Below are 27,446 nucleotides of genomic sequence, written 5' to 3'. Positions count from 1 at the left end.
TATAATTCCTGCTCTCTCTCTCTCAAAACAGTCCGAACACTTGCTGCCACCAGCCAAAATCCATTTACTGTCCAAGTTCAAACTCACAGAACCAACTTATCATCTTCTTCGTTTATTCATTCAACTGCCATATGTAGGCGCCTCAGTAGCCAGGTGGGAAGGAGCAGCAGTGCGTAGCACACGCTTCTTGATTAGACCGGGGTTCGAGCCCGTCACCACCAAATACGGAGGATGCAGAAATGTCAGGAAATGACCACCGCATATCCAGGACCAATATGGCCTTAGTTGCTAATGCTCCTAAAAACCAAATAACAAACAAACAAATAACAAGCCATATGTATTTCTTAAAAATTTGTCTACAGAAGTTCAAGTCTAATGTCAACAAATATCTTCATTCGTCTTCTCAATCTCCAACCCAAGCACATTACTAAGTACTATAGGTTCTAATACCTCTCTTGTTTGGGGTTTTCGTTAAAAAAAAAAAAAAAAAAAAACCTCCCAAGCTGGCAGTTTTCTGACCCACCTAACGCTGGGTAGCCTTCGTGCCAGAAACATAACAACAAAAGACAAGTAAAGGTAGATTACTTGATTACTTTGATCCAAAGGTAGATCAAATTTGTCCAGTTTATTGGGCTGTTGATTCTTCTCTTGCTGTTGACAAACTGAATGAGTATTTTGTATCTACATTCACACATGAGGAATTTTTTACGGAAGGGATGCCGGAAGTTTATCAAATTTCTATTCCGGTGGACTGGAGCAGTGCGAATGTATCCTCAATGCGCATAAGGGGATCACAGTGTGACACAAGTGGTTAAAGGCTTATTAGTTTAACTTCTGTTCTAGGTCAGATAATGGAGTCACTGGTTAAAGAAGTAATGCAGGACCATCTATGCAAGACTGCAGTTATACTTCAGACACAGCATGGATTTGTTAACTGGAAACTTTGTCTGTCCAGTTTGATCGGATACTGTGATGCGGGCACAAAGGAACAATGCAAAAAATAATATTGATATCATATACAGTCGGTCCTCGTATAGCACGATAGTTGTGTTCCTAGAAACCCTCATGCAGTGCAAAATCGTGCAATATAAATAACAGGCCCTATGGGAAAAGTAGGGTTAGGTACCGACCACCCCCCAAGATTGAACACACATTTGTAACCAAAACATTACCAAACACAATAAATAATCGTAATAAAATCTTACATATTTTATTACTACTATTACTAGATCGTATGTATAGCTTAGCTTAATTTTTCAGCACTCACCTCATAGTAATCTGCTTAGTTGGTGGAAAGTTTTACCACATACATAGTGGTTATAGGATTCTAATAATTACGGGGATTATGGATTTAAGAACTAAGTTATGGGTTTTAAAAATTTTGCTAAGAAAGGAAAGTGTACCTTCCATTCTATGGTTGCCTAATTAAATTAAATGAAGAAAGATAAAAGCTAATAGCCGCGCATGAGCGACTTTCGAAATCGTCTTCAGTTAGCTTCAGCTTCACTATAACTAACTGAAGACGATTTCGAAAGTCGCTCATGCGCGGCTATTAGCTTTTATCTTTCTTCATTTAATTTAATTTAATTAGGCAACCATAGAATGGAAGGTGCACTTTCCTTTCTTAGCAAAATTTTTAAAACCCATAACTTAGTTCTTAAATCCATAATCCCCGTAAGTTATTAGAATCCTATAACCACTATGTATGTGGTAAAACTTTCCACCAACTAAGCGGATTACTATGAGGTGAGTGCTGAAAAATTAAGCTAAGCTATACATACGATCTAGTTATTACATTACAGCACATAAGGACTCCTTAAAAATCAAGAGTTACTACTATTACATAATAAAATATTGCTAATGCTTTTGCTTCTATTGTAAGCAAACTTGTTCTTTGTTTGATCTTCTATCCAAACAGACGTTATATCTCTTCCAATTCTTTGTGTCTTGATCTAATGGATTTTGTTACACTTTGAGTTGTTCCTGCTATGAAAGTTGTTTTTATTTTCTCTGTATTCTTTCTAATTCCTCGGCATTGCCTCATTTAGGCCTGTAGCACATGCAATCTCACATGGTCTTTCATTTCGCTCAGTGTTTCACAATTTCATATTTTTTTCTCTATTGATAGAGGTGGACTGGCGATATGCCTTACCGGGGAAACCCCGGTGGGCCAGAGGCCAGAAGAGGATGGAAGTCGGTATGGCCATAAACGCTAGTATCAGGCAGCTACAAATTTTCCCAGGTAAGAATTTTTGACCCAGTCTGCCTCTTTCTATCCATATTGCTTTTCTTTTTCTCTCTGAATCTGTAGTTTCTTCATCAGGACGCTTCCTTTTCATACCTTTTAAGTATTTTACTCATTTTTAGGGAATAAAGCACAATTACAAAAACATAAACAAAGCTACACACGTGTAGCAACTGAATAAACAACACCATAAAGGCAGAGACACACTATTAACACATCACTAACTCACATTTTACTAAAGCACATTTCTGGAGGTTACTACCATAAAACAATAAAAACAATTTCCAGTTGCATTTCTGCTTGTGGAATCTGTTTATTACTGGTAATAAACTTGATCTAATTGCATTTGCAATAATACCGATAGCTGGAATTGTGTGGGTTTTTACGTTATTATGGCAAAATGTGTTTCCCCTTCACCGATACAAAAAACATAAATACATTTTCAGAACCTTCTCTTCATCCCTATTGTGTTGCATTCAGTTGGGGTGATTCCGTATTCGACTGCCATTTCTTGTAAACACAAAGGCAAATCGTGCATAAGCGAATTCGGTCGTGTTATATATGATATTGTTTCCTTATTTATAAATCGTCTATGATCGAATTTGTGTAATGTAAACACGTGTTATATGAGGAGTGACTTTACTTGGATTTTGGAAAGCTTTTGATACTATTGCACATAAGACTGCAGTACAGATTGGAGCAGTGTGGCATTAAGGGCACATTGCTGCATTGGATAAATGAATGATCGAGTGGGAGAAGACAGAGTGGTAATCAGTGGACTCTGCTCTTCGTGGACTAATGTTATTAGTGGAGTTCCCCGGGATTCAGTGTTGAGTCTGTTGTTATTTTCTATATTTATCAATGATATTGATGAAGGCATGTCAGACTTAAAGTTCAAGTTTGCAGATGATACAAAGGTTGACAATGGTGGTTAATGACAGTAATGACTATATGCTACTGTACCATGATCTAGAAATGTTAGGTAGATGATCTGAGAAATGGCAGTTGAAGTTTAAACTTGACATATTCAAGGTACTGCATATGGGTAGTAGTAATCCCAGATTAATGCACCAATTAATGTTCTCCGATCAGTGTAGACAAGCTGTCAAGATAGTTCACAGGGTTTTGTCAGTGGTATACAAGAAGTTTGCTAGCAGGGATAAGATGATTATGCCATTGTAAAAAACAATGGTAAAGCCACACCTTGAGTGCTACATTCAGATCTGAGGCTTCATTTTAGGAAGAATGTGGATCTGCTGGAATGGGTGCAGAGAAGGGCATTGAGATTGGGGAGGGGAACCAAAGGGTGTTCTTACCATGAAAGGCTTCAGTTCTGCAAATTGCGGCATCTGGAGACTAGGCAACTGCGTGTTGATCTGTTAGAGGTATTTTAATGCTTAGAATGGATTGAGCAAGCTCAGTGCTGATGTCATTCTTCCTCTTGCTCAGATGACACACTTGGGGATAAATGCAAATTGAGGAAGGTTGATTGCAGGATAGATGTGCAGAAGTTTGCCTTCAGCCAGGAGGTTGTTGGTCTTCGAAAAAACTTCCATCTGTTGTTGTGGAAGTGGGTAGTTTGAATAAATTCATGGAAGAACTAGACACACTTTTGGAGGGATGGATAGGTGAAACAGAATTTTTTTTGGGTGATGCTTGTGTAAGCTTGTTTTCTTGCATCATTTGTGACTACTAATATTAAATAAGCATTAGGAAAACATCTTGCACAAAGAAAGAAATGCAAAAATATGGCATTTCATAGCGATGATGATGTTAACTTATGTGTCGAATGATTGTTTATTGTAGAACATAATCTTCCTCTGAGTTGTGAAAATTGTGTAGGTATGCTGTTCAGAAAGGTTTTCTGATAGTAAACATAGCAAAAAAAAAAAAAAAAAAAAAAAGCAGTTCTGGAACAACAAAAACAGCATACATTGTTAGTGGAATTGCATATATACGGATAGAAGCAGTAATGATGGGTTTGAAAATTGAGTGATTTTTGATTGCTACATATAATAATCAAGGTGATTCCAAGCTATATGCTCTTGGGGCAACCTTTTGTTAAAAAAAAAAAAAAAAAAAAAAAAATGTCAAATTGAAAAGAGTTTTTTCTCACCTCAACATTGAAATATGACTACAGGATATGATATTGGGCATGAACTGAAAACCTAAAATCATGTAGGATTCCTTTAAAAAACTTGTCTTGCGCTTAGTTTTCAGCTGGATATCATCATTCTTCTCTTTCTTGGTGATTTCCTTTTACTTCTCTCTCTCTCTCTCTTTCTCTCTCTCTTTTGCCTCTGAGAGAGAGAGAGAGCGCATAAGCCTCAGGCGTTATTGTACCATATGGCTAATAATAAAATAATGTCCCTGTTATGATATGCCTGAAATCTGGATTAGCAATGGATTAATTTTGAAATGAGCTGCTCTTTTACCATGTGCATAAAAGAGTGTCATTTCCAAATTATATTGAAATGGCAGTGGATTAGATTTAAAGAATTGAATAAGCACTTGTTGGTAATAGGTTGACCTTGTAATCTCATTAATTTGTATGCTGAAGTGGGAACTGTATACCTCCTGTGAAAATGGATGAATATCTTGTGGACATTTACTTCTATCTAGAAAGAAAGACTAAAAGGAAAAATAGGTCTAAAAAAATATTTTGAAGCATGTGTTTGCACAATGGGCATCTTTTCTTAAATGTAACTGGTAGAATACTGGCAATTTTTCTTAAAAAAACTCTAGAAAAAACAGTAGAAAAGTGGCAACCTTTCTCTACTAGATTGGTAGAACACTGGTGACTTCTGACAAGTCTATTTAAAGAAGAGGTTAAAAGTGGTGAGGAAAAACTGTATGAGCACTTTCCAGAGTTACCAAATTGAAAAGTACAACAAGCAGTGATCAGTGAATGCCACTGATTCATCTCTAAATCCAGTTCATGATCCTAAAGGTTTCAAAGAAGACAAATTAATGAACTTCTCAGGAAAAAGAACTTCTGAATTGCAAACCTCTGCTAAAAGAATAAGCAGATAACTTGGCTATAATTCTGGGCATGTTATCCTCACTTGTGCAGAAAGTCTTTTCATGTTCCTCTCTTCTGGCTTGAATAAAATAATTTGCTGGGTTTTTTTGAATGTTATGCAAGAATTTAAAAATTCAAACATAACATTTCAACGAGTATACATGACATCCTTGTATTGAGGTCATTACTCCTAGATGTGTCGAAAATTGTTATATGCAAATTTTTTATACTAACCATTTTTCTATTTTGGAAGTTGATTGCCATAGACTAAGCCAAATATATGATTCTGTCTTAGTCACAGGCATTTCCAAAGTCAAGATTGTAAAGAGAAAAACAAAAGGTGAATATTCTGTTCAGTGAGGCAATACTGCTTGGTTTCATGTGACTATGTGGTACACAAATCCATTGAAAAACAATGTTATTGTAAGTGTTGAGGTAGCAGAAATTTCACTAATTGGCAGTGCATAATTTTCAAGTTAATTTTTTTTGGGCAAGTTTCCAATACATCTTGGTGTTGTTAAAGATAAACAAATATATATAGCAATAAATGTTTGCAGTATTAGTTCTGTCAGTTTCATTTATGGAAGAAAAGGATGTACAGTGGTCTTTGATCCTGGGCCATGGCATTTTACTAATTTCTCATACCAGTGCTAAGGGTGAAGGGATATTCAGTTAGGTGAGAAAAGAAAAACTTAGTGCAGATCCGCACTTTCTGGTGAAACTTAGAAAATGCTGTTGACAGCCAAGTCTAGACAGCAGGGTCACTGTTATGAACAAAAGTTTAACTGAACATTTCTGAAAATTGTAAGGTCTACAACAGTATCTTTCTTGAAACAATCTTAATCATTTGATGTTTGGCATCAAAGGAGAATAATCCAACGGCTGCATCTTATCATTGTGTTGTCAGTGATATTTAATTTGTAGTGTAGTGTGGACTGTTCATCCCCTTCCTTCTGGGTGTGCCTGTGATGTCTATCCTGCTTCAACTGTTCAATCGGTTATGACAAAAATCCGAGCCCTCGGAAATCAAGGATTTTAATGACCCCTGATCTCTGCAGCAACGGATCGCATTGCGTTTTGTAATGAAAAATCACTTAGTGTCATTCCACCCACAAGAATCCATTTTCTTTATTTATTTACCTGGCATGTTTCAAGATGCTGACAGAGAAAATGCGACATTCTAATAACACATAACATTTATTATAAATGAAAGGGTCATGTATAATGAGACACCGATGGTGACTTAGGCAGTGACGGCGACCAACATCAGTGACTGCAGGGATCCACTATTAGTTGCTGTAGATTCGCTGGAATCTACAGCAACTAAGGTGATGATCTTTCAGCAACCATAGGAATATACTTTCATACAATAATAATACAATAAGTAAAGTATGCATTGCTTCCAAGTACAACCATATGCTAACAACAGGACATAGAGTTATAAAATACAATGGTCTAGTGATTTCACACAGTTCTACACTATCTTTTTAAAACAAGTCCGGTCTTTGACTTTTGGCATCCTCTAAATAGCCCTAGAATATAAACTGTGATATACCTTATTGAATTAATACTAATTTCTGCATAAAAGAAAGAATAAGAAAGAAAGCATTTAGTTCAATGTAAATTTGGCTGTTTCACACATTTTCATTCACGCATAAGAACGGTCTGCTTACCAGTTTAAGTTGGTTTGTCCTGGAGTCTGTTACAAGGCTTCCTTCTATAGTGGAGTGGACTGTGGTCTTCTCTGGCCATCACAATTCCATCTCTTCAGCCAGAACGGATGGTGTGGACAGCTACTGAAGAGGCTTGGGTGAGACACCGATGGTGACTTAGGCAGTGATGGTGACCAACATCAGTGACTGCAGGGATCCACTATTAGTTGCTGTAGGTTTGCCGGAATCTACAGCAACTAAGATGATGATCTTTCAGCAACCATAGGAACGATGGCGACCAAAACTAGCAGAGCCTCTGGCGGTGACGAACCTTTGGTCTCATTTTGGGCCCTTTTTATATTCTGTGCTCTCCTTTGTCTTCTAGATCAAAACTCTCTCATTGGCCACTGAAGTCACAAGTTTCCTGTCCAAGACGGTCCAGGAACGACTCATGCCCCCAAATAGGTCCCCTCATCTCTGGTTGTTTTATTTGGCGTCATGGTGTCGGAGACATTAATAAAAATGCCCACCTACTCTCCCATGGCTGCCTTACCTTTCTGCCAACTTCCCACGCCTTCCGTTCTGTTACCCTGGCCATAAAATCCCTTATGTATCGTGAGAAGCCAGGCTCCTGCATTCCTTTCCCTTTGCACATTAATTAATTCATTTCTAGATCTGGTAGGGAAATAGGGAGACTTTGCCTTGCTTCTTATTAGATATGGAGAGAAATTCGTATAGCCTAGTTAGAGCGAAAGGTTTTCACGATCCCTGGAATACAAACTTCTTCTGGCTACTTTGGGAAAATTCTCTATTCTTTCAACTGGCAATAGGTTCCCAATAGTTATGCAACTCAGTCATGATGTTGTTCTGTTACAATATTGATAACTAAGTATTAGTTTGGATTGGTTGGAATTGCAGGGAAGGTAAAAACTCTCAGGCTAACAGGACTTTAAGAAATCTCTGCCTGTTTCCAAAAAAAAAAAAAAATCATCCTATTTTCCTTTTTTTTCTTTTCTTTTTTTTCCCAACTGTTTTGGCCAAAAATTTTTTCCTCCTATTTAACAGTTATCTGATTTCCAGCTGTTTGAGAGTCAAAAGTTAGCAGCTATGTCTTTAATAGTCTTATGTTTGTTAGTTAAAAAAATAAATACACACACATGCACACAGTAAACTCCTATTATAATACTCCTGCTTATAGTGCTATCCTGCCTTTAGTGCTCTTATCCTCTGGTCCCATTTAAAATGCTTTCCTGCTTATGCCACTTTTCTTTAAGGTTTCAAGAAGGAATGAATCTGGATATAGACCTCCTTCCTCTTCAGTTTTGGGAAATGGATGATAGCAACCTATCAAGTATTCAACTGTTAGAAACCATTCATATAAATGGTTTCTAAAAGGTCACTATCAAGTATTCATATGAATGGTTTCTAACAGTGACATTCTCTTATTTCATATTAGACCCAAAGCTTTGAAGGTAGGAAGTCAGCACTTTACAACTGAGTGCCTTCCCATTTATCAGTGCATGCACTCTGTTTTATTTTATTTTTTATTAATTCAAATTGATTGTTTGCTTTCCATCACTGGTATAGTAATTAGCATCCTTTATATTTGTATATTTAACATAGCATTAATAAATTTCATTAAAGACAGCATTATTATTTTAATGTTTGTACTACTTTTATTGCATTTATACAACAATACTCAAGATATATTTAATTTAATTTAATAAAATTGTTAAAAAATTTTTATTCTTTTTAACAGCATGCAAAGTAAGATTAAATGTGCCAAAAAAAGCAAGCATAGTACATTGTGTACAAGTTTTCAACTTACATATAAAGCATTACTTTATTAAACACTGCAGAATAGCTAAAAAAAAAAAATCTATATTATATACCAAAGTATTGATGAAAAATATCCTCTAAAAAGGAGCCTCACTTCTAGTGGTGTGTGTGTGTGTTTATATATGTATATATTATAACATGCAAATATTCAATTTAGGTATTCATCAATACCAACAAAAGTATACAAGAAGAAGAATGGTTTCATGGTGTCCTTCCTCGTGAAGAAGTTGTCCGCCTACTGGTAAATGAGGGAGATTTTCTGGTTAGAGAGACACTTAGAAATGAGGAAAAACAACTAGTTCTTTCAGTTTGTTGGCAAGGATATAAACATTTTATTGTGCAAACAACATATGATGTAAGTAGTAATTATTTATATATGAGAGTGTTTAAAATATGCATTGAACATGTGGTTTGAATGTATGTGCAATACGTGTTTTGTTTATAAAAGTGTAATTTTGATTTTGAAAGTGTAAACAGAAATGCAGCACTGCATATATTTCAAAACCTTTCCTATGGAGGAGAGGAATAAATTGTTCACAAATCATCTACTGGAGAGACAGGTCTCATTTGAATTGTGTCGATCATACAGATATCATTTTGATATCTATGATTGGCAATGATCTGATTTCATTTTTTTGAAGAAAGTGAAACAAAAACTGCTGTTTGTTTGAAACATTGAATATTTTGATGAAATATTTTATCCTTTTTGGTTGTTTGAATCATGGATAAGGGAAAAAAATACTTAAGTCTTCTCTTTTAATGCAGTAGGTGAGAGAAACAGTGACTTCAAAACAAATAGAAAAGTAACATATTTTGGTTTGTTCAAAAGAAGTAAACTTTGTTTTAAAAATTCCACTTGGATCAATAGGTAAATACTGCTACTCCTATAACTACAAGAGAGGATGCATAGGTGCCAATTCTCCAGATTTTTGACCGAGTCTCTTTTACTCAGTTTGACCTTTCTCCATCCATCTCACTGTTGTAATATGGTTGGTGAAAAAGAGTTTCTCCATTATTGTTGAAAGAACTCAGCTTTTCTCAGACTCTTTTCACAAAAAGTAAAGCTACATTAAAATTGGATTTTTTTTTTATATATATAATTTTGCAAATTAAAAAAAAAAAACCATTGCTATGATAATCTACATTGGAAAATAGAAATGTGAAATAAATTCATAGTACTTATGTAGCATGAAGCTAATTAATATTATCTTTCAGTGAAATGCCAAAAAATATATGACAAATTTCAAAAGAAATGGATGCAAGATTTTATATGTATTTTAAAATCTGGGAAAGATAACATTTTCACCTTCTACTATTAATGGCAGACATTTTCAAACAGATGAGTAAAACAACAGTGTGCAACGTATGGAAAGAAATACTAAAATGGATGTTGCATTTCACTGTAATGATGTCATTTGTGCAGAATGTTTATCTGCATCTTTTGTCACGGAACATGATCTTCTTATCTTCATAGAACATAATCCTTCTGAAGTGTGCTGATCATGCAGATGCATTGTTCAGAAATATGTTTCCCAATAACAAAATAACAAAAAATAAAATAAAATTATGGAACAACAGAAACAAAAGGTATTGTTAGTAAAACTGCATGGATAGGGAAAGAAGAGGTAGGGATGGTTCTGAAAAATGGGTCATTTCAATTTCAATCGCTGCAGATGACAGTAATTAAAGTGACTCACAACGTTGGACATCTTCTCAACAAATTAAGATGTAGAATTCCTTCAAAAAACTATCTGTATATTAGTGTTGATTAATAAGCTTGTTATGCGCCAGAAAACTGGAATGGCAAGGGTATTAAAAAAGCCAATTCAGCACTTAATGGTAATAAGCTGTATTAATCTGTATACTGAAAAGGATGCTGCATGCCTTCCTGTGAAAGTGGATGAATAATTGGTAAAAATGTATTATTGTCTAGAAAGTGATAAAAGGGAAGATAAATTTAAACAGGTTCAACTGATGCCATGCCAATAAAGTAAAAAGGATTTTGAATTATGTGTACATGTTTTCTGTCTTTGGTTAAATGTGTAACTAGACTGGCAGAGTAATGACAACCTCTCACCAGTCTGTTTAAAGAAGAGGTTAGAAGTGGTGAGAAAAACAGTAAGAGCACTTTTCAAAGCTATCAAATTGAAAAGTATAACAAGTGATCACTAGTGAAAGTCACTGACTCCAGTTCATGATCCAAAATTTTTAAGACAAACTGATGAACTCCTCAACAGAAAGAACTTCTAAATTGCAGATGTCTGGCAAAAGTAGTCCTAAACAAGTTGATCATGCTGCTAATACTGTGCACGTTTTCCTCACTTGTGCAGAAGTCCTGTTCACATTTCTCTCTTTTGGTTTGAATAAATCAATTTTCTTGTTTCTTTTAAATGTTATGCCAATGTTTCAAAATCCAAAAATAGCTCTATAGACCAAACCTTAGATCTGTTTATTAGGTCGTTACTGCTGGGTGATTTTAAGAATGTTATGTTCAAATTTATTATACCAAAAGTTTTTAAATTTTCCACTTCCATTTTTGTAAGTTTGTTGACTTAATCATAGGCATTTCTGCTGCCAAGGTCAGGAGAGTCTAAAAAAGGGATTTTGTTCTTTTGCTCAGTGAGGAAGTTCTTTATGGTAGAGTGTGACTGCATGGTGCTTGATTCCCATTGAAAAATGATATTCTAATAAATGCCAAGATAGAAAAATTTCATCAATTGGCATTACATTATTTTCAAATTTGAAGTATTTTGTGACCAAGTTTTTGGTATTTTATAGCACAAATTGCAGCTCCTTTCTGTTTATTAGGTGACTTTAATTGCACCCCATTCATTATGAGGATTTACCATAATGAATTCTGTGCATTAATCTCTAGGTCGACACAACCTGAACTTATTAAACATGGGATAACATACTTGTATGACTAATCATTTGTAAATTCCAATGACAGTATCAGCACATACAGAACAAAGGAAAAGGTGGAAGTTCCCTGAAGCAGATTGGAGAACTTTCTCCACTAGTGTCACACTGAACATATTACCAAGCAAATACTAACAGCAGCTGCCAATGGTAATACTGCATTTGTCTAATCAAAAATGCACTCAAACTAACTATTACTATTGGTGGAATGATTTGTGTAATAAAGCAGAACAAGAAATGAATGAAGTATCTGACAGCCCAAAACCTAATTAATTACAAAAACTTAAGGCTAAAGCAAGACAAATAAGATGAAATAGTGAAAAACAGGACTCATGGGTATGCTATCTGGTATCTGTATCCTAAGTATTACTAAGGATACAGATACCAGATTAATATGGAAAACAATCCAGAAATTAAATGGTAAATAGCCACAGACATCCTCTCCAATTTTCAGTTGGAATGGGCTGGACATATCGGCCCATTCCAACATATCCACAGTAGGTATAGCAAATGTCATTACAGGAACCTATAAAGTTTAAGCAGAGAAGGCATATGAACTATCTTTTCAAAACACCAAAACCTTAGCAGAATGAAATGTAATAAACCAATGTTTACTTTTTGTGCAATTAGCCTTTCATTAGCCTTAATAATTTCATGATGAAATTTAGAATCTTGTGCTAAAACAGTTGAATGAAACAAGCACTGAATTGTTTGTTGTTTTTTTTTTTTTTTATAATCGAATAGTGTCAGGAAATCTCATATCCACAATCTTGGCAGCTGTCAATTGTTTTAGCTTTCCCGAAGCCTGCCTGGAAAAGATCAATCAGCTGTACATAATTATAGACTGATCTCTCTCTCTCTCTCTCTCAAGATGCCCAGGCAAAGTATTAGAAAAATTTATACATAAGCAGCTCAATTTCTTGAAATTAGAAATTCTAAAAATTCTTTCATCTAAAACAAATATACACTTAATGTAATGATCGAAACTGAGTCAGATAGCCATAATGCATTCATTTGCAAGGAACATCTAGTAATGGCATATCTTGATGTGAAAAAAACTTTTGACACTGTGGATTTCGCATGCTTGAAGACTTTCATGCCATTGGATGCTGTGAAAATTACCCCATTTTATACAGTTGGTGCCACTTTTTTTTGATCATGTTTGGTGTATGAAAATTGATAACAATAAGCAGCTGATAATATTAGATGGAATATTTTTTTTATTTTTGATGAAATAAAAAGTTGTTTACAGTACAAATCTTTTATTATCCAATACAGTATATACACTGGTGTTCAAAGAAAGTACATCACCCCTTAAATTTGCGATTGTTGTCAGAATAACGCAAATATATGACAATATTTCTTATGGATTGCATCAGATAAGATTGGCATGCATATGTGATGACATAATAATGCATCAGCTGTTACTTTCAGCTGCATAAGCAAGCCCTGCAAGATTTCTGGTCATTCCTTGCTTGTGTCAGGATGGCAAGTAATGTGCAGTTGACGCCACGAAGAAAGAGTGCTATTGTTGCTTTACGTGAGGAAGGATGTTCTTCCCATCATATTGCTTATAAGAGTGTCTTGCAATCAGTCGACAGTGAGTAGATTTCTTTTCAAACTCAAAAATACTGGTTCTGCTCATAAAAAAAAAAAAAGGAACCGGATGCAAACGAGTCGCCAAAACAGGACCAGATTTTGAAGTGCTTATGCCTTAAAAACCTTAAAGCTTCTTGATCTGAGCCGAAAAGAGAATAGGAAGAACATACAGGAGTGGTAGCAAGTGCAGTAACAGTCAGAAGATGCCTCTTCAAAAATGAACTTGTAGCCCATCGTCCTAAGAAGAAGCGCCTCCTCTCACAAAAAATGAAAAAGGTCCGATTAATTTGGTGGAAGTCAGTTATTTTCTCGGATGAGAATAAATTGAATCTTCATGGAATAAATTCAATTCCAGAGGTGTATTCAACTCTGGCAGTAAGCTAGAGAATCTTGTAATAACTGAGAGTAAAGTGGAGGAGAAATTGTTGAAGATAAACACAAGAAAGGCACCTGGGGTGGATGGGATCTATCCAGTTATATTAAAGGAGGCAGCAAAGGAAGTAAGCAAACCCTTAGCCATAATTATGAGTGCTTCCTTGGACTCAGGGGAGGTACCCACAGACTGGAGATGTGCAAATGTGACCCCAATTCACAAAGGAGGATCAAAGGCCGACACAAGTAATTATAGACCTATGAGTTTAACTTCTGTTCCAAGAAAATTAATGGAGGCACTGGTTAAAGAAGCACTGCAGGATCATCTAGACAAGACTTCAGTTATAGCTCGGACACAGCATGGTTTTGTTAAGGGGAAGTCTTGCCTGACAAATTTGATTGGATACTATGATGCAGTCACAAAAGAACTGGATGCAGGTAATAACTTTGATATTATATACTTGGATCTTAGAAAAGCTTTTGATACTGTTGCACATGGAAGACTGCTGCACAAATTGGAGCAGTGTGGCATTGGAGGCAAATTGCTGCTATGGATAAAGGGGTGGTTGAGGGGGAGAAGACAGAGTGGTAATCAATGGACACTGCTCATCGAGGACTAATGTTATTAGTGGAGTCCATCAGGGTTAAGTGTTGGGTTCATTATTGTTTTCTGTATTTATAAATGATGTTGATGATGGTATATCAAGCGTAATGTCCAAGTTTGCAGACGATACAAAGGTTGGCAGGGTTGTCAAGGACACTACTGACACTATGCTGCTGAAAGAGAATCTGGAAAGGTTGAGCAGATGATCTGTGAGGTGGCTGAGAGGAGTACTTTACATTGACAAATGTAAAGTACTGCATATGGGAAACAGCAACCCCAGAGCAACGTATCAATCTGTGGTACTACACTGACAGTGGTAGAGAATGAAAAGGACCTGGGGGTAATGTGCAGGCAGATATGAAGTTCTCTGAGCAGTGCAGATGGGCAGCAAGAGTAGCTCATGGTGTCTTGTCAATGATATACACGAATTTTTCTAGTAGGGATAAGGAGGTGATTATTCCCTTGTATAAGGCAATGGTCAGGCCATACCTTGAGTACTGTATACAAGTGTGGAGGCCTCATTTGAAGAAGGATGTAGAGCTGCTGGAATGAGTACAGAGAAGGGCAACAAGATTAGTGAATGGAACAAAGGGTTGCTCTTACGAAGAAAGGCTTAAGTTTTGCAAATTACAGCGTCTGGAGACTAGGCACCAGCGATGTGATCTGATAGAGGTGTATAAAACCTTGAATGGTTTGAGCATGCTCAGTGCTGATGGGATTCTTCCTCTTGCTCAGAATAATCACCTGAGAGGCCATAAATTCAAATTGAAGAAAGACAGATGTAGGATAGACGTGCAGAAATTTGCCTTTAGCCAGCGGGTAGTTGGTTGGTGGAACAGACTTCCATCCCTTGTCGTGGAAGTTGATAGCCTAAATAAATTTAAGGCTCAGCTGGACAGGTATTTCGAACGAACGGAGGGGTGAAGTGGAAGTGGGTTTTTTTTTTTTTTTTTTTTTTTGGCTGATGTTGCATAAGCTTGCTTTTTTGCATCATATGCCTCTACTAAGCCGACCGGGCCAGCCGGATAGGTAAAGTGCTTGCCTGGCAACCCACAGGTCGCGGGTTCGATTCCCGCCTCGGGCTTGGATCAAAGTACTGCAAAAACCTTGGGAGATGCATTATGGCCACAGAAGCCTATGCGCCAACAACTACCAAAAAAAAAAAAAAATGCCTCTACTAATGCTAATGCTAATTTGCATGGCTCTGATGGGACACAAACGATTTGCCGTAGACTTGGTAAGAATACCATCCAGACTGTATGGTGTGTACAGTGAAATTCTCTACCAGCCAAATGATATGGGGGTGCATTTCCTATTGCAGAGTAGGTCACCTGCAGTTTATAAAAAGTTCCATAAATGCCAATGGATACCTGGCTATATTGGAAGGCAAATTGCTGCCAACCATTAGAGACTATTTCAGCCTGCCAAGTAACTGCATCTTTCAGGATGACTCTGCTCCTTGTCATCAGGCGAAAAGTGTAAGTAGGCACTTCTATAGTTAGTTTAGCTTCATTTCTGCATTAGAGATTAGACAGTAATGTGTTTAACTGTTTAACCTGGTCAGCTAACAGTCCATTACAACTGTTAGCTGACTAGGAAACAGCTCGAACCTGAATACTATATAGAACTGTCCTGTCGGCATCGTGTGGAATCTGCAGTTGCCAGAAAGAGACCAAAGACCCTTCGTGAACTTTAGGAAGGCATAATTCGTGTTTTGAACCACAAACTATTAGTTAATTATCTTCAGAAATTGATCTTGTCAATGCCTCGATGGTGTGATGCTGTCATCAGGGCCAGAGGCAGTTCAACTAAATATTAGTTTGTACCTGGCGAACTTTTCATTTCTTTTCCATTTAAAATGATAAACCGAAGCAAACTGAGAGCTTCTGATAACATTTCAGCCATAATTGTCGTGTTTACCAAAACTGTGGTATAAAGGTTGTAAATGCTCATTTTGGAATATTTTGAGAGCACCTGTCAAATATTACTTAGCTGTGCCTTAACTATTAATAAATATCTTTTGTTTATATTTCTATTTGTGATGCTAGTCATTAATGTAACATACCATCGCAAAAAAGAATTAAAAATGTGAAATTCCTCGGTGATGCACTTTCTTTGAACACCAGTGTATAGTACTCTACATCATCATCAGCCATTTTCAATCCACTGCAGGATGAAGGCCTCTCCAGCAACTTTCCAGTTCCTTCTGTTTTGTGCAATGGGCATCCATTTTCTACCCACAAACTCATGAGTTTCATCTATCCATCTCCGCCGTGGTCTTCCAGGTTTTTTTCTAGCTCCTCTTGGGTACCATTCTATTATTTTCTTAGTCCATCAGTTATCATGTCTTCGAGCTATGTGTCCTGCCCAAGACCATTTTAGTTTTTAAGTTTTGATAAGAACGTCCATTTCTTGAGTTTGCAGCCTAATCCATGTGTTTCTCCTTTTATCTAATTGTCTGATTCCATTCTTCGCTGTGTAGTTCTCAGCTTCTCTTCCATTCTTTTGGTGAGTGCCCAAGTTTCACTTCTGTAAGCCATGGTGGGGAGTATACATTGGTTCATTATTTTACGTTTCAGACAAACTGGGATATTGCTCTTCAGTATGTGACTATTTCCTGAATGCTATCCATCCAAAATTTATTCTTCTCTCGACTTCCAGCCATTTATCATTATTACAGCTAATAACTTGTCCCAGATAAGTATATGACTCCACCTTTTCAATTACTGCTCCATCGATCATTATGTCCCTTTCTGTGGCATACTTCTTCATCATTACTTTTGTTTTAGCCATATTCATCTTTAGTCCAAAATCCTTACTAACTGTGCATAACTGATTGAGATTTTCCTCTAATTCTTTGGGATCGTGGCTTATGACCACAGTGTCATCTGCAAATCTTAAGTGGTTTAGGCACTCTCCATTCACATTGACTCCTTTCTGCGACCAGTCTAATCTTCTGAAAGCTTCCTCAAGGGCAGCAGTGAACAGCTTCGGAGATATTGCATCTCCTTGTCGAACTTCTTTCTCGATTTTAAATTTGCTACTGTGTTTGTCTAGTCTAATAAAGGAGGTAGCATTCTCATATATTTTCTTCAAAATCATAGTACAGTCAGTCCTCGTATAACACGTGTTTACATTACACAAATTCGAGCATACATGATTTATAAATAGGGGAACGATATCTTATAGAACCGAATTCACTTATGCACGATTCACCGTTGTGTTTACAAGAAATGGCAGTTGAACGCAGAATCACCCCAACCAAACGCAACACGATAGGAATGAAGAGAAGATTCTGAAAATTTATCAGTGTTTTTTTTTTTTTTTATCAGTGAAGGGGAAACACATTTCACCATAATAACGTAAAAACCAACACAATTCCAGCTATCGGTATAATCGCAAATACAATTAGATCGAGTTTACTACCAGTTTATAACAGATTCCACTAGCAGAAACGCAACTGGAAATTGTTTTTATTGTTTTATGGTAGTAACCCCCTAGAAATGTGCTTTACTAAAATGTGAAGTGTTAATAGTGTATCTCTGCCTTTACGGTGTTGTTTATTCAGTTGCTACATGCACGCAGCTTTGTTTGTGTATCAAGCGTGCCTCCTCGTTTGGTAATTGTGTTTTATTCCCTAAAAATGAGTAAAATACTTAAAAGGTGTGAAAAGAAAGCGTCCTGGTGAAGACACTGCAGATTCAGAGAGAAAAAGAAAAGCAATATCGATAAACAGAGGCGGACTGGGTCAAAAATTCTTACCTGGGAAAATTTGTAGTGGCCTCATACTATGGTTTATGGCCAAAATCACACCGGCCTCCGCCCACCGGGGTTTCCCCCAGTAAGGCTTATGGCCAGTCCGCCACTGTCGATAGCGAAAAAATATGAAACTGTGAAACGCTTTGAGCAAAATGAAAGACCATGTGATATTGCACGTGCTACAGACCAAAATGAGGCAATGCTGAGAATTATAAAGAATGCAGAGAAAATAAAAACAACTTTCATAGCAGGAACAGCTCAAAGTGTAATTAAAATCCATTAGATTAAGACACAAAGAATTGGAAGAGATGCAACGGCTGTCAACTATTTGGATAGAAAATCAAACAAAAAACAAGTTTGCTTACAATAGAAGTAAAAGAATTAGCAATATTTTATTACGTAATAGTCGTAATAAAATACTTAATTATTTTATTACGATTATTTATTGTGTTTGGTAATGTTTTGGTTAAAAATGTGTCTTCAATATTGGGTGGTTCGCACCTAACCCTATTTTTCCCATAGGGCCTGTAGTTTATATTGCGCGATTTTGCATTGCACGAGGGTTTCTAGGAACACAACTATCGTGCTATACGAGGACTGACTGTATATGGGGTATCTATGCCTTGTCTTTCCAGTGCCCGAAACATAGCCTTATGCTGTATGGAGTCAAATGCCTTTTCATAATCCACAAATGCCAGGCATAATGGTGTTTTATATTCATTTGCTTTCTCCATTAGCTGTGATATTACATGAAGGTGATCCATAGTTGAGAATCCTGTCCTAAGGCCAGCTTGCTCTTTCAGTTGATTCTCATCAAGTATTCTTTCTAATCTGTTAGTAATAACCCTTGTGAACAACTTGGATGTGGGATAACAAGCTAATTGGTCTATAATTTTTGATTTATCTCCTTTCTTATGCAGCAAAACTATGATTGAATTATTCCACTGGTTAGGCATCACACCTTTTCTAATGTGCTTTGTGAAGAGCCTTGCAAGTTTTTGTGTTATGTCTCTTCCTCCCAATTTTTACAACTTTTACAGTAACTTCATCTTCCCCCGGGGCTTTCTAATTCTTCATTTTCTTCAATGCATGTTCTACCTCATCAGGAAGAATATTGGGTATGTCTTATGTGTTGCTAATTTGCGATCCATCTCCCCCACTGCTGGCATCATTCCCTTGCTCCTTGTATAAATCTCTATAGTAGTCTTGTAGTATTTGAATTGCCCCGTCTCCTTTTTTTTTTTTTTTTTTTTTCTTTGGTAGTTATTGGCACATCGACTTCTGTGGCCATAATGCACCTCCAAAGGTTTTTGCAGTACTTTGATCCAAGCCCAAGGCGGGATTTGATCCCGCGACCTTTGGGTTGCCAGGCAGGCGCTTTACCCACCTGGCTAGGCCTTCTCTGCTATTTATAACTACACCATCACTATTCTTCAGTTTCAGTATCATTTGTCTTTCTGTATTACTGCTCATGGCTGTTGATTTAAGTCCTTTGTTTTCCCTTAATGCTTGTTCTACTTTTCTTGTGTTAAATCTTCTTATGTCCTCTCTGAGTCTCTTTCTAATGGCTTTGCATAACTCAGTATACTCAATTTTCTCCTTGTCAGTGTTTATCTTGCTCTTCATTTGTTGCCTTCAGTTCATCATAAGTGTTTCTTGACTAATTTTTTTCTTTTTTGGATTTATTTTTCCGTATAGGTTTCTTTGGCTTTATCACTTTCAGGAAGTTGTAATATTCCTTGTCGATATTTTGGTCCTGGGCAATCTGCAGAAGCTCAAACTTGTTCTTAAGTTCCAGTACATACTGCTTTTTCTCCTTGTCTGTTATCTCAAAGACCTTTGTATTATTTACTTGAGTCAGTTTTTTTCTTTCCTTTCCTACAGGGCGCCTCCGTAGCCAGGTGGGAAGGAGCAGCAGTGCGTAGCACACGCTTCTTGATTAGACTGGGGTTCGAGCCCGTCACCACCAAATACCGGAGGATGCGGAAAGGTCAAGGAATGACCACCGCATATCCCAGAGCAATATGGCCTTAGTTGCTAATGCTCCTAAAAACCAAATAACAAAATAACCTTTCCTACATTTATATCAATTGTACATCTTACCATTCTGTGATCACTTCCAACATTTGCCTTATTCAGGACGGTAACATCATTCACAATATATCTTCTGTTAGTGAGGATGAAGTCAATTTCATTAGTTGTTAATCCATTTGGACTCTTCCATGTCCACTTTCTGTTCACCCTTTCCTTGAAAAAAGTGTTCATTACTGACAGTCCTTGAGATTCTGCAAATTCCACAAGTCTTTCACCTCTTTCATTTCTTTCACCAATTCCAAAATTTCCTATAGTTCCCCTTTCTGCACTATTTTGTCATTTTCCAACCTTAGCATTGAAGTCCCCCATAATAATAGTGTAGTGGGTTTTCTGCTCATCTAGAAGACTCTGAATTTTTGTGTATATTTCTTCAACCTTTTCATCATCATGGCTCGATGTTGGTGCATAAATCATTATAACCTTTAGCTTGTACCTCTTAGAAATCTTGAGTATTATTCTTAACACCTGTGGCGATGTTGTTTTTTAAATATTTATGGACCAGAAACCCAATTCCACCTTCACTCCTTTCACCGTTTCCATTGATGTACAGCAGATTTCCTCTTGATAAACTTATGATTAATTTCTTCTTCTTATTTCACCCAAACTGATTATATTCCAATTCACAATTTCTAATTCCTTTTCCAGCTGTAATATCCTGTCTTCACCGATGAGCGATCTTACGTTGTAACAGGCCAAGTTCAATTTCCGTGCATGGCAGTCTGGTTGTACCCAGAGATTCTTAGCACCCTCTCCTTCCAGTCTGATTCTCTCGCTGCCGTAAGAGGGGGAGTGAAAGCCGCTGGGGACTGAGGGCCATTTGTTTCGTCGTGCTGTCATATCCTGGAGGGTTTGGTCTTTTCCTCTTCACGCTGACCAGGCATCTTGAAGAGAACCACTCTACATGTTCGTTACCACCTAAGTGACGTAACAGGGCTTACCATCGAGAAGGTGTTCATGAGTGGATTTTATGGAGGCAGGCCAACCGGACTTCTCCTAAATCTCATGTAATAGAAAGATATTGGATCTATCAGTGTTTTAGACCGAGTGTCTGATAACACACAGAATACCTGTTCCCCTCTAAGCCCCAGTACTCTACATACATAGCCACAATATGAACACATATCAACTGATGTCATTGTCAAAATAAATAATAAATAAAATATAAATTAAAAAAAAAAAAAATTCAAAAACACATTATAACCATTCTGACCTATTTAAAAAATTATTTCCATGTTTGTTGTTTTAAATCCTTAGCAATTAAATTTTCAGTATGTTCTTGTAACCTCTTTAGCAGTAGTTCCCAAGCTGTGCTCAATGGAACCCTAAGGGCTCTGCGTACACTTCCCAGGGGCTCTGTGGCCGCTCCAGGAAAATAAAATAGCTAAAAATTGAATGAAATTAAAGAATTAGAAACATAAATTAGAAAACTAGAAATCACATTCTGAATAAAAATTTGCCAAGTTGAATTTTACGAATTCTCTAGCAGACTACATTCGGTCATTTTGCTGCCATTAGCTTCAAAATTATTGTAGTATGAGATGCATTTCAGAATCGAAGTCTACCAGAGTTTTGGTTGCATTTGCAAGATGAATTCAAAATCTTGCCTGAGAAAGCAAAATTAGTATTGCTGCCTTTCTCAACTACATATCTCTGTGAAGGTGGGATTTTCTGCCTATATGCGTACCAAAACAAAATACAGAAGTCGCTTAAATGCAGAACCAGAAATTCGCCTGCAATTATCATCAATTGAACCTGAAATAAGAAAACTGTGCAAAAAAATACAACCACAGGTGTCTCATTAAATATTTATATGTTATTTTATGTTATGTCTTAATTTAGGCTTACTGTTAAAATATAATTTTATTGCATGGACATTGTACAATTGTTTAGATATCTCTTTACTTTACACTCCCTTATTATCTATCCCCTCTTCCCCCCCCCGTAACGCTACTCTTAAATACCATTAGCTTGAAAACATAGGGTAAGCCTAAGGGGCTCCTCCATAGAAATTGATTCTAAAAAGGGCTCTGCGGGTCAAAAAGGTTGGGAATCGCTGCTCTACAGCAATTTGTAGTCTTCACTTTTCGCTCCCTTAAGTTCTAATGCACTCAGTAACACTTCAAAGGATATCCTCATTTCTCTGGTTGTTGGAATGACTCTGAACCTTGATATCTTTATTATCAGAATTTTCATTTTACTCACTGTCAGGTTTATCTGGTATAATCCAGTGACTATATCCTTTACTGACAGATCACTTGCTATCGAAAGATTTTCATGAATTTTTACCCACACCAAAATTTTGTGTAATATTAAATGAATTACTGTTTGTATATTCTGTTGGCACTGTGTTACTTTCTTCATTTATTTATCACAGCATATGGCTGAATAAATCTGATTTATAAAAACAGTTTTTGATTGTTTGTTGAAAATTAAATCCCAAGCACTAGCCGTCATATGGTACTACATCCAATAAGTTAATTCTTTTTGCTATGTCCTTACCTTCGGCTATGTCCTTACCTTGTTTTCTTCAATTTCTGAAATAATTTTTCATTGCATTGCATTCCTGTACAATATTTTGAAAACCTTTCATTCCATGATCCCAAGGTTTCACTATGGGGATTGTATTTGGTGTAAATGTAACCATACTTAACAGAAGAGTGATCCATTGCTTAATTTTAAGATATAAGTTCAGTCCAAAATATAAATTAGAGTTGCAACTGATATACAGATGTGGCCAAACAGTAGCCATTTGACACTTGAACTGTAGCCTCTGGAGAAATGAATGTTGGGAGACATTCATTTCATGAAATTTTAAAAAAAGAATAAGAAACTTGCAAGTAAGAGCTAAATATCTGAGGATTTTAATACTGTTTGCCATTTTTCAAGAAATTCTCATACTGTTTGTACTACATTTTATTCGAAGATAAATATATAGACATCTCTGTCTTTACTAGCACTGTGTGAAGGGTATATGGAGGTGCATGCTTGGTTTTTTCAAACAGTGTACTTCATATTTTGATTAATTAGTATGTGTATGTGTGGGTTTTACTATGGAATTCTTTTTTTTTTTTTTCCTGCTCTTCCCACAAGTGCATCCCTGAGCTTGTCTTATAAAAAAAATATCAGAAATTCCCAAAAAAAATTATTGTGCCTTTATTCATATACCATTTCACTCTTGGGAAACTCTTGTGTAGTTTAACCACCAATACCATCTACAGACCCTGAGGTATGAAAATTACTATAAAAATTCAAACTCCGTTTTTAGTCTTGATTTTGAAATGACTATGTGAAAAGTTAATTTTTATTGTGTACATTGTAATTAATAAAAGTTGCACATCAATTTGCAGATCATTTGTCTCTCACGCCTTCAAAGACTATTCTGTGCAACTCTTAGGATTGGTATCCGTTAGGGGTGGCTTTCCTGAATTGAGTAGCAGTGGGCATGAATCTCAGTCATTCAGTGATTTAACATTGATTTATTTAAGACAGTTTCTTTATTTGTTATTATATTATGTGGCTTTTTAAAAAAAAGAAAAATGGTTGAACAATAAATACTGTTATTTTATGTACTCTATTAGAATAAGTTTCGATTTGAAGGACCTGCATTCTCCAGTGTCAGAGAACTAATTCTCTACCAGTATCAGTCTGGTCTACCTGTAACAAATAAATCTGGAGCTGTTCTTAAAACTTCCATTTTGAGAGAGAGATGGGAACTGAATAATGATGATATTGAATTGGTAGAAAAAATTGGAAGGGTAAGTGAATAGGTTACTCTTCATTTTTTAAATTGTTTTTCTGTTAAGCATTAAAAAAAATGACAAATCAAGTTGCTCTTCTTGTTTTATAAAATGTAATGATGTGTAGATAACTATAAAATAAATGACCCGCATGCATCTGATTTACAAGTGTTTACTCAGGTAAGAGCAGAGCCACCGCAAGTGGGTAGGTGAGATAAGCGTCACTTACGGGCGACAGTTCAAAAGGGCGCCAAAAAAACTTTTGACATATACAAGCTGGACTTATGTTTAATTAACGAACTTCTTTATAGTGAAATTTTCTATTTAGCGATACATGCAATATCACATGTTCTTTCAGTTCGCTCAAAGCGTTTCACAGTTTAGTTTTTTTCCTCTATTGACAGAGGCGGACTGGCCATAAGCCTTACTGGAGAAATCCTGGTGGGCCAAAGGCTGGTGCGATTATGGCCATTAACACTAGTATGAGGCCGCTACATGTTTTCCCCGGTAAGAATTTTTGACAGTCTGTTGATATTGCTTTTCTTTTTCTCTCTGAATCTGTAGTATCTTCACCAGCACACCTCCTTTTCACACATTTCTCTAGTATTTTACTCATTTTTAGGGAATAAAACACAATTACAGTATAAAAAGGACAAAAAAATGAGGAGGCACGCTTGATACATAAACAAAGCTGCCCGCATATAGCAACTGAATAAATAAAGCAGTAAAGACAGAAACACACTGTTATCTCCTCATGCTAGCTCACATTTTACTAAAACACATTTCTGGAGGTCACTATCATAAAACAAAAAAAACAATTTTCAGTTGCATTCCTGCTAGTGGAATCTGTTACAAACAGGTTGTAAACTTGATCTAATTGCATTTGCGATAATATCGATAGCTGCAATTGTGGGTGTTTATGTTATTATGGTGAAATGTGTTTCTCCTTCACTGAAATCTTCAATCATATGAAAAACATAAATATACATTTTCAGAAACTTTTGTTCATTCAGTTCGGGTGATTCCCGAGTTCGCCTGCCATTTCTTGTAAACACAAGGCGAATCGTGCATAAGCGAATTCGGTTCATGTTATATACAACATTGTTCTCCTATTTATAAATTGTGCATGATCGAATTCGTGTAGTGTAAACACGTGATATACAGGGACTGACTGTACTGTATACTGTATTTTAATTTTTTCTCAGGGTAAGTATTCTTTGTGTTACCATGTGCAACTTATTTGTTAGCATATGCTTATAGCTTCTATTCTTTATACGATTTCAATTTTTTTGCATTGCTTATAAATATCATAAAACTTACCTCCTAATCTGTATGGTTAAAATATAATGAAGAAATTAAAATGGGAAATTAAATTCCCTGAGTGGAAGAAATAGAAGAACCAAGAGTCCTAACGTTGGACTTTAGCAGTTCCATCATCAGTTGGTTCATTTAATTAGGAAAGAAATTCTGAGTGTTATAAAGGTTAACTGTAGCTCCCGTGGTGCATGGTTAGTGTGCGTGTGCCGAAAATTTTACCTGTTTTAAGGATGTTATCCTGCGAGGTTCAGTCAGAAAATCATTCAATGGCTAAAGTTTCATGTATTAATAATAGTTTATAACTGGAATTCAGTTTTGTTAATATTATTGCAGAATCTGTTTGAGTGTTATAAATTTGTGAATGCAAATGTTGACTGAGTTCTGTGGCTGAATAAGTAGCATGAAGGCTGGTTTGGTAATATAAGCTCTGTTATTTTCAGTTTTAGTGGATCCAAATTTGGCGATAATACTACCAATGCATTAGGGAATCATGCTAAATCAATAGCCTTAAAAATAACATCTTATAAATTTCTTTGTTTAATTATAATTTGGCATGATATTTTAAATACAATTAATCCGGTAAGTAAAATGCTCCAAAAAATGAATTCTGATGTACATGAAGCTCTTGAATGTCTACAAAATATCACAGAATATTTTAAATTAAATAGAACAGAGGAAACATTCCAAAAAAATTCTCAATTCAGCTAATAATATGGCTACTATCATTGGCATTGAAGCTTCGTTTCCAAAAGTAAGCACTGTAAGGAAAAGATTGCAAAAACATCATTTCGATTAGGAAAGTAGAGATGAAGCTATTCAGGATCCGCAACAAAATTTCAAAATTAATTTTTTCTTTCAAATTATGGACACAATAATTTTCTCGTTAACTGAAAGGTTTACAAATATGAAAGAACACCTAGAAATATTTAAAATCTTTTATATTTCTGAATTTAAAAAAATTGTCAGATGATGATTTATTAAATCATTGCAATGATTTGCATATTAAATTAAGTGACATTGAATGTAACGAGTTTGATATTGATGGTTCAGCATTATTTGAAGAACTCAGAGTACTTCAAGTTTATATTAAAGAAGATATTACTCCATTTTAAGTGTCACAATATATTTTTAAAAATGATTTTACAGATACTTTTCCAAATGTAGCAGTTGCACTAAGAATTTTTCTAACTTTGAACAGAGTTTTCCAAAATTAAAATTAATCAAAAATTATTTATGATCGACGGTGTCTCAACAACGAATCTCTAATTTGGCAGTAATTTCAATGGAAAATGATCATTTGGAACAAATAAATATAAATGAAATAATTAATAAATTTGCATCTCTTAAAGCAAGGAAACAAATTTGTATAATTTTTTTAACATTATACTTTTCCTTTTATTTTATTATTGTGATGGAGTACAATTACTGTGATTTAGAATTTAAAGTTTAGGTAGAGATTCAGAAATGAGTATCCCTTTCAAAATGGTGGCAAGGAGAGAAGGGGGAAAGCAATGAATGATGGGTTTATGACTCTGCCCACTCACTGTGTTCCCCCTCCTTTCCTTGCCCGGTAGATGTCAAGTGACACACAGATGGCACGTGGCACAGCAACAAATATGCCAGCTGAAAACAAAGGATAAATCCAATAAATTTAAAAATTCAAGTTACAAAAATGCACTTTTTCAGGGATTGCAAAATGTCATGTGACATTTTAATAAGTCAGATAAAGCTGAAAAGGAGAAAAAGTAATTTAAAAGGAAATTTCGTGAAAGAAATGGAACAGCAGATCAACAATTTTTAAAAATAAAACAAACAAAAATTCCCCCTCTTCTCCTCGACCACATGTTACAGGCAGATGTAACATGCAGTTACGGTAGAGCTGAAAATAAAGAAAAATAGAGTGGGAAATGGCAAATTTTTTAAAAAGAAAGTAACAAAAATGCACGTTATTATGTAAACAGAATAACAAAAATTTACACGAAATGCAACCTCTGATTCTTCTCTCCCGTACATGACTAGACTATTTCACGAGAATTGCTGATGCGAGTGAACACAAATTTTTTTGGTGGCGGTTGTCACCCCCTAACCCCGCTGTTTTTTTTCCACAAAATTGGAGCTGAAATGAAGAAAAGGCGATATGGCAATTTTTTTTTAAAAACAAGAAAAAAAAATTCACACCCTCGTGCAACCACTGATTCTTCTCGCCTGTACATTACTAGATGGGGGATAGGACTGCCAAACCCTATTCCCTGATTTTCTGCCTGAACATTAAAAAACAAGTAATTAC

General features: G+C 35.9%; 1 protein-coding gene across 1 annotated transcript in view; it reads left to right on the top strand.

Annotated features, from left to right (window-relative positions):
- The window catches only part of FER (tyrosine-protein kinase Fer), a 298,771-nt gene that overhangs the window by 189,084 nt on the left and 82,241 nt on the right, over positions 1-27,446 (top strand). Inside the window, exons 11-12 of the mRNA XM_090370126.1 lie at positions 8,916-9,113; positions 23,684-23,860. Coding sequence (XP_090226252.1) covers positions 8,916-9,113; positions 23,684-23,860 — 375 coding nt within the window. The remainder of the gene's footprint in view (positions 1-8,915; positions 9,114-23,683; positions 23,861-27,446) is intronic.

The sequence above is a fragment of the Mastigoproctus giganteus genome, chromosome 3 (genome assembly GCF_048544385.1).
Source record: "Mastigoproctus giganteus isolate SK-2022 chromosome 3, ASM4854438v1, whole genome shotgun sequence".
NCBI lineage: Eukaryota > Metazoa > Arthropoda > Arachnida > Uropygi > Thelyphonidae > Mastigoproctus > Mastigoproctus giganteus.
Note: the sequence above shows the minus strand (reverse complement) of the source record. Positions and strands in the feature narration are given on the sequence as shown.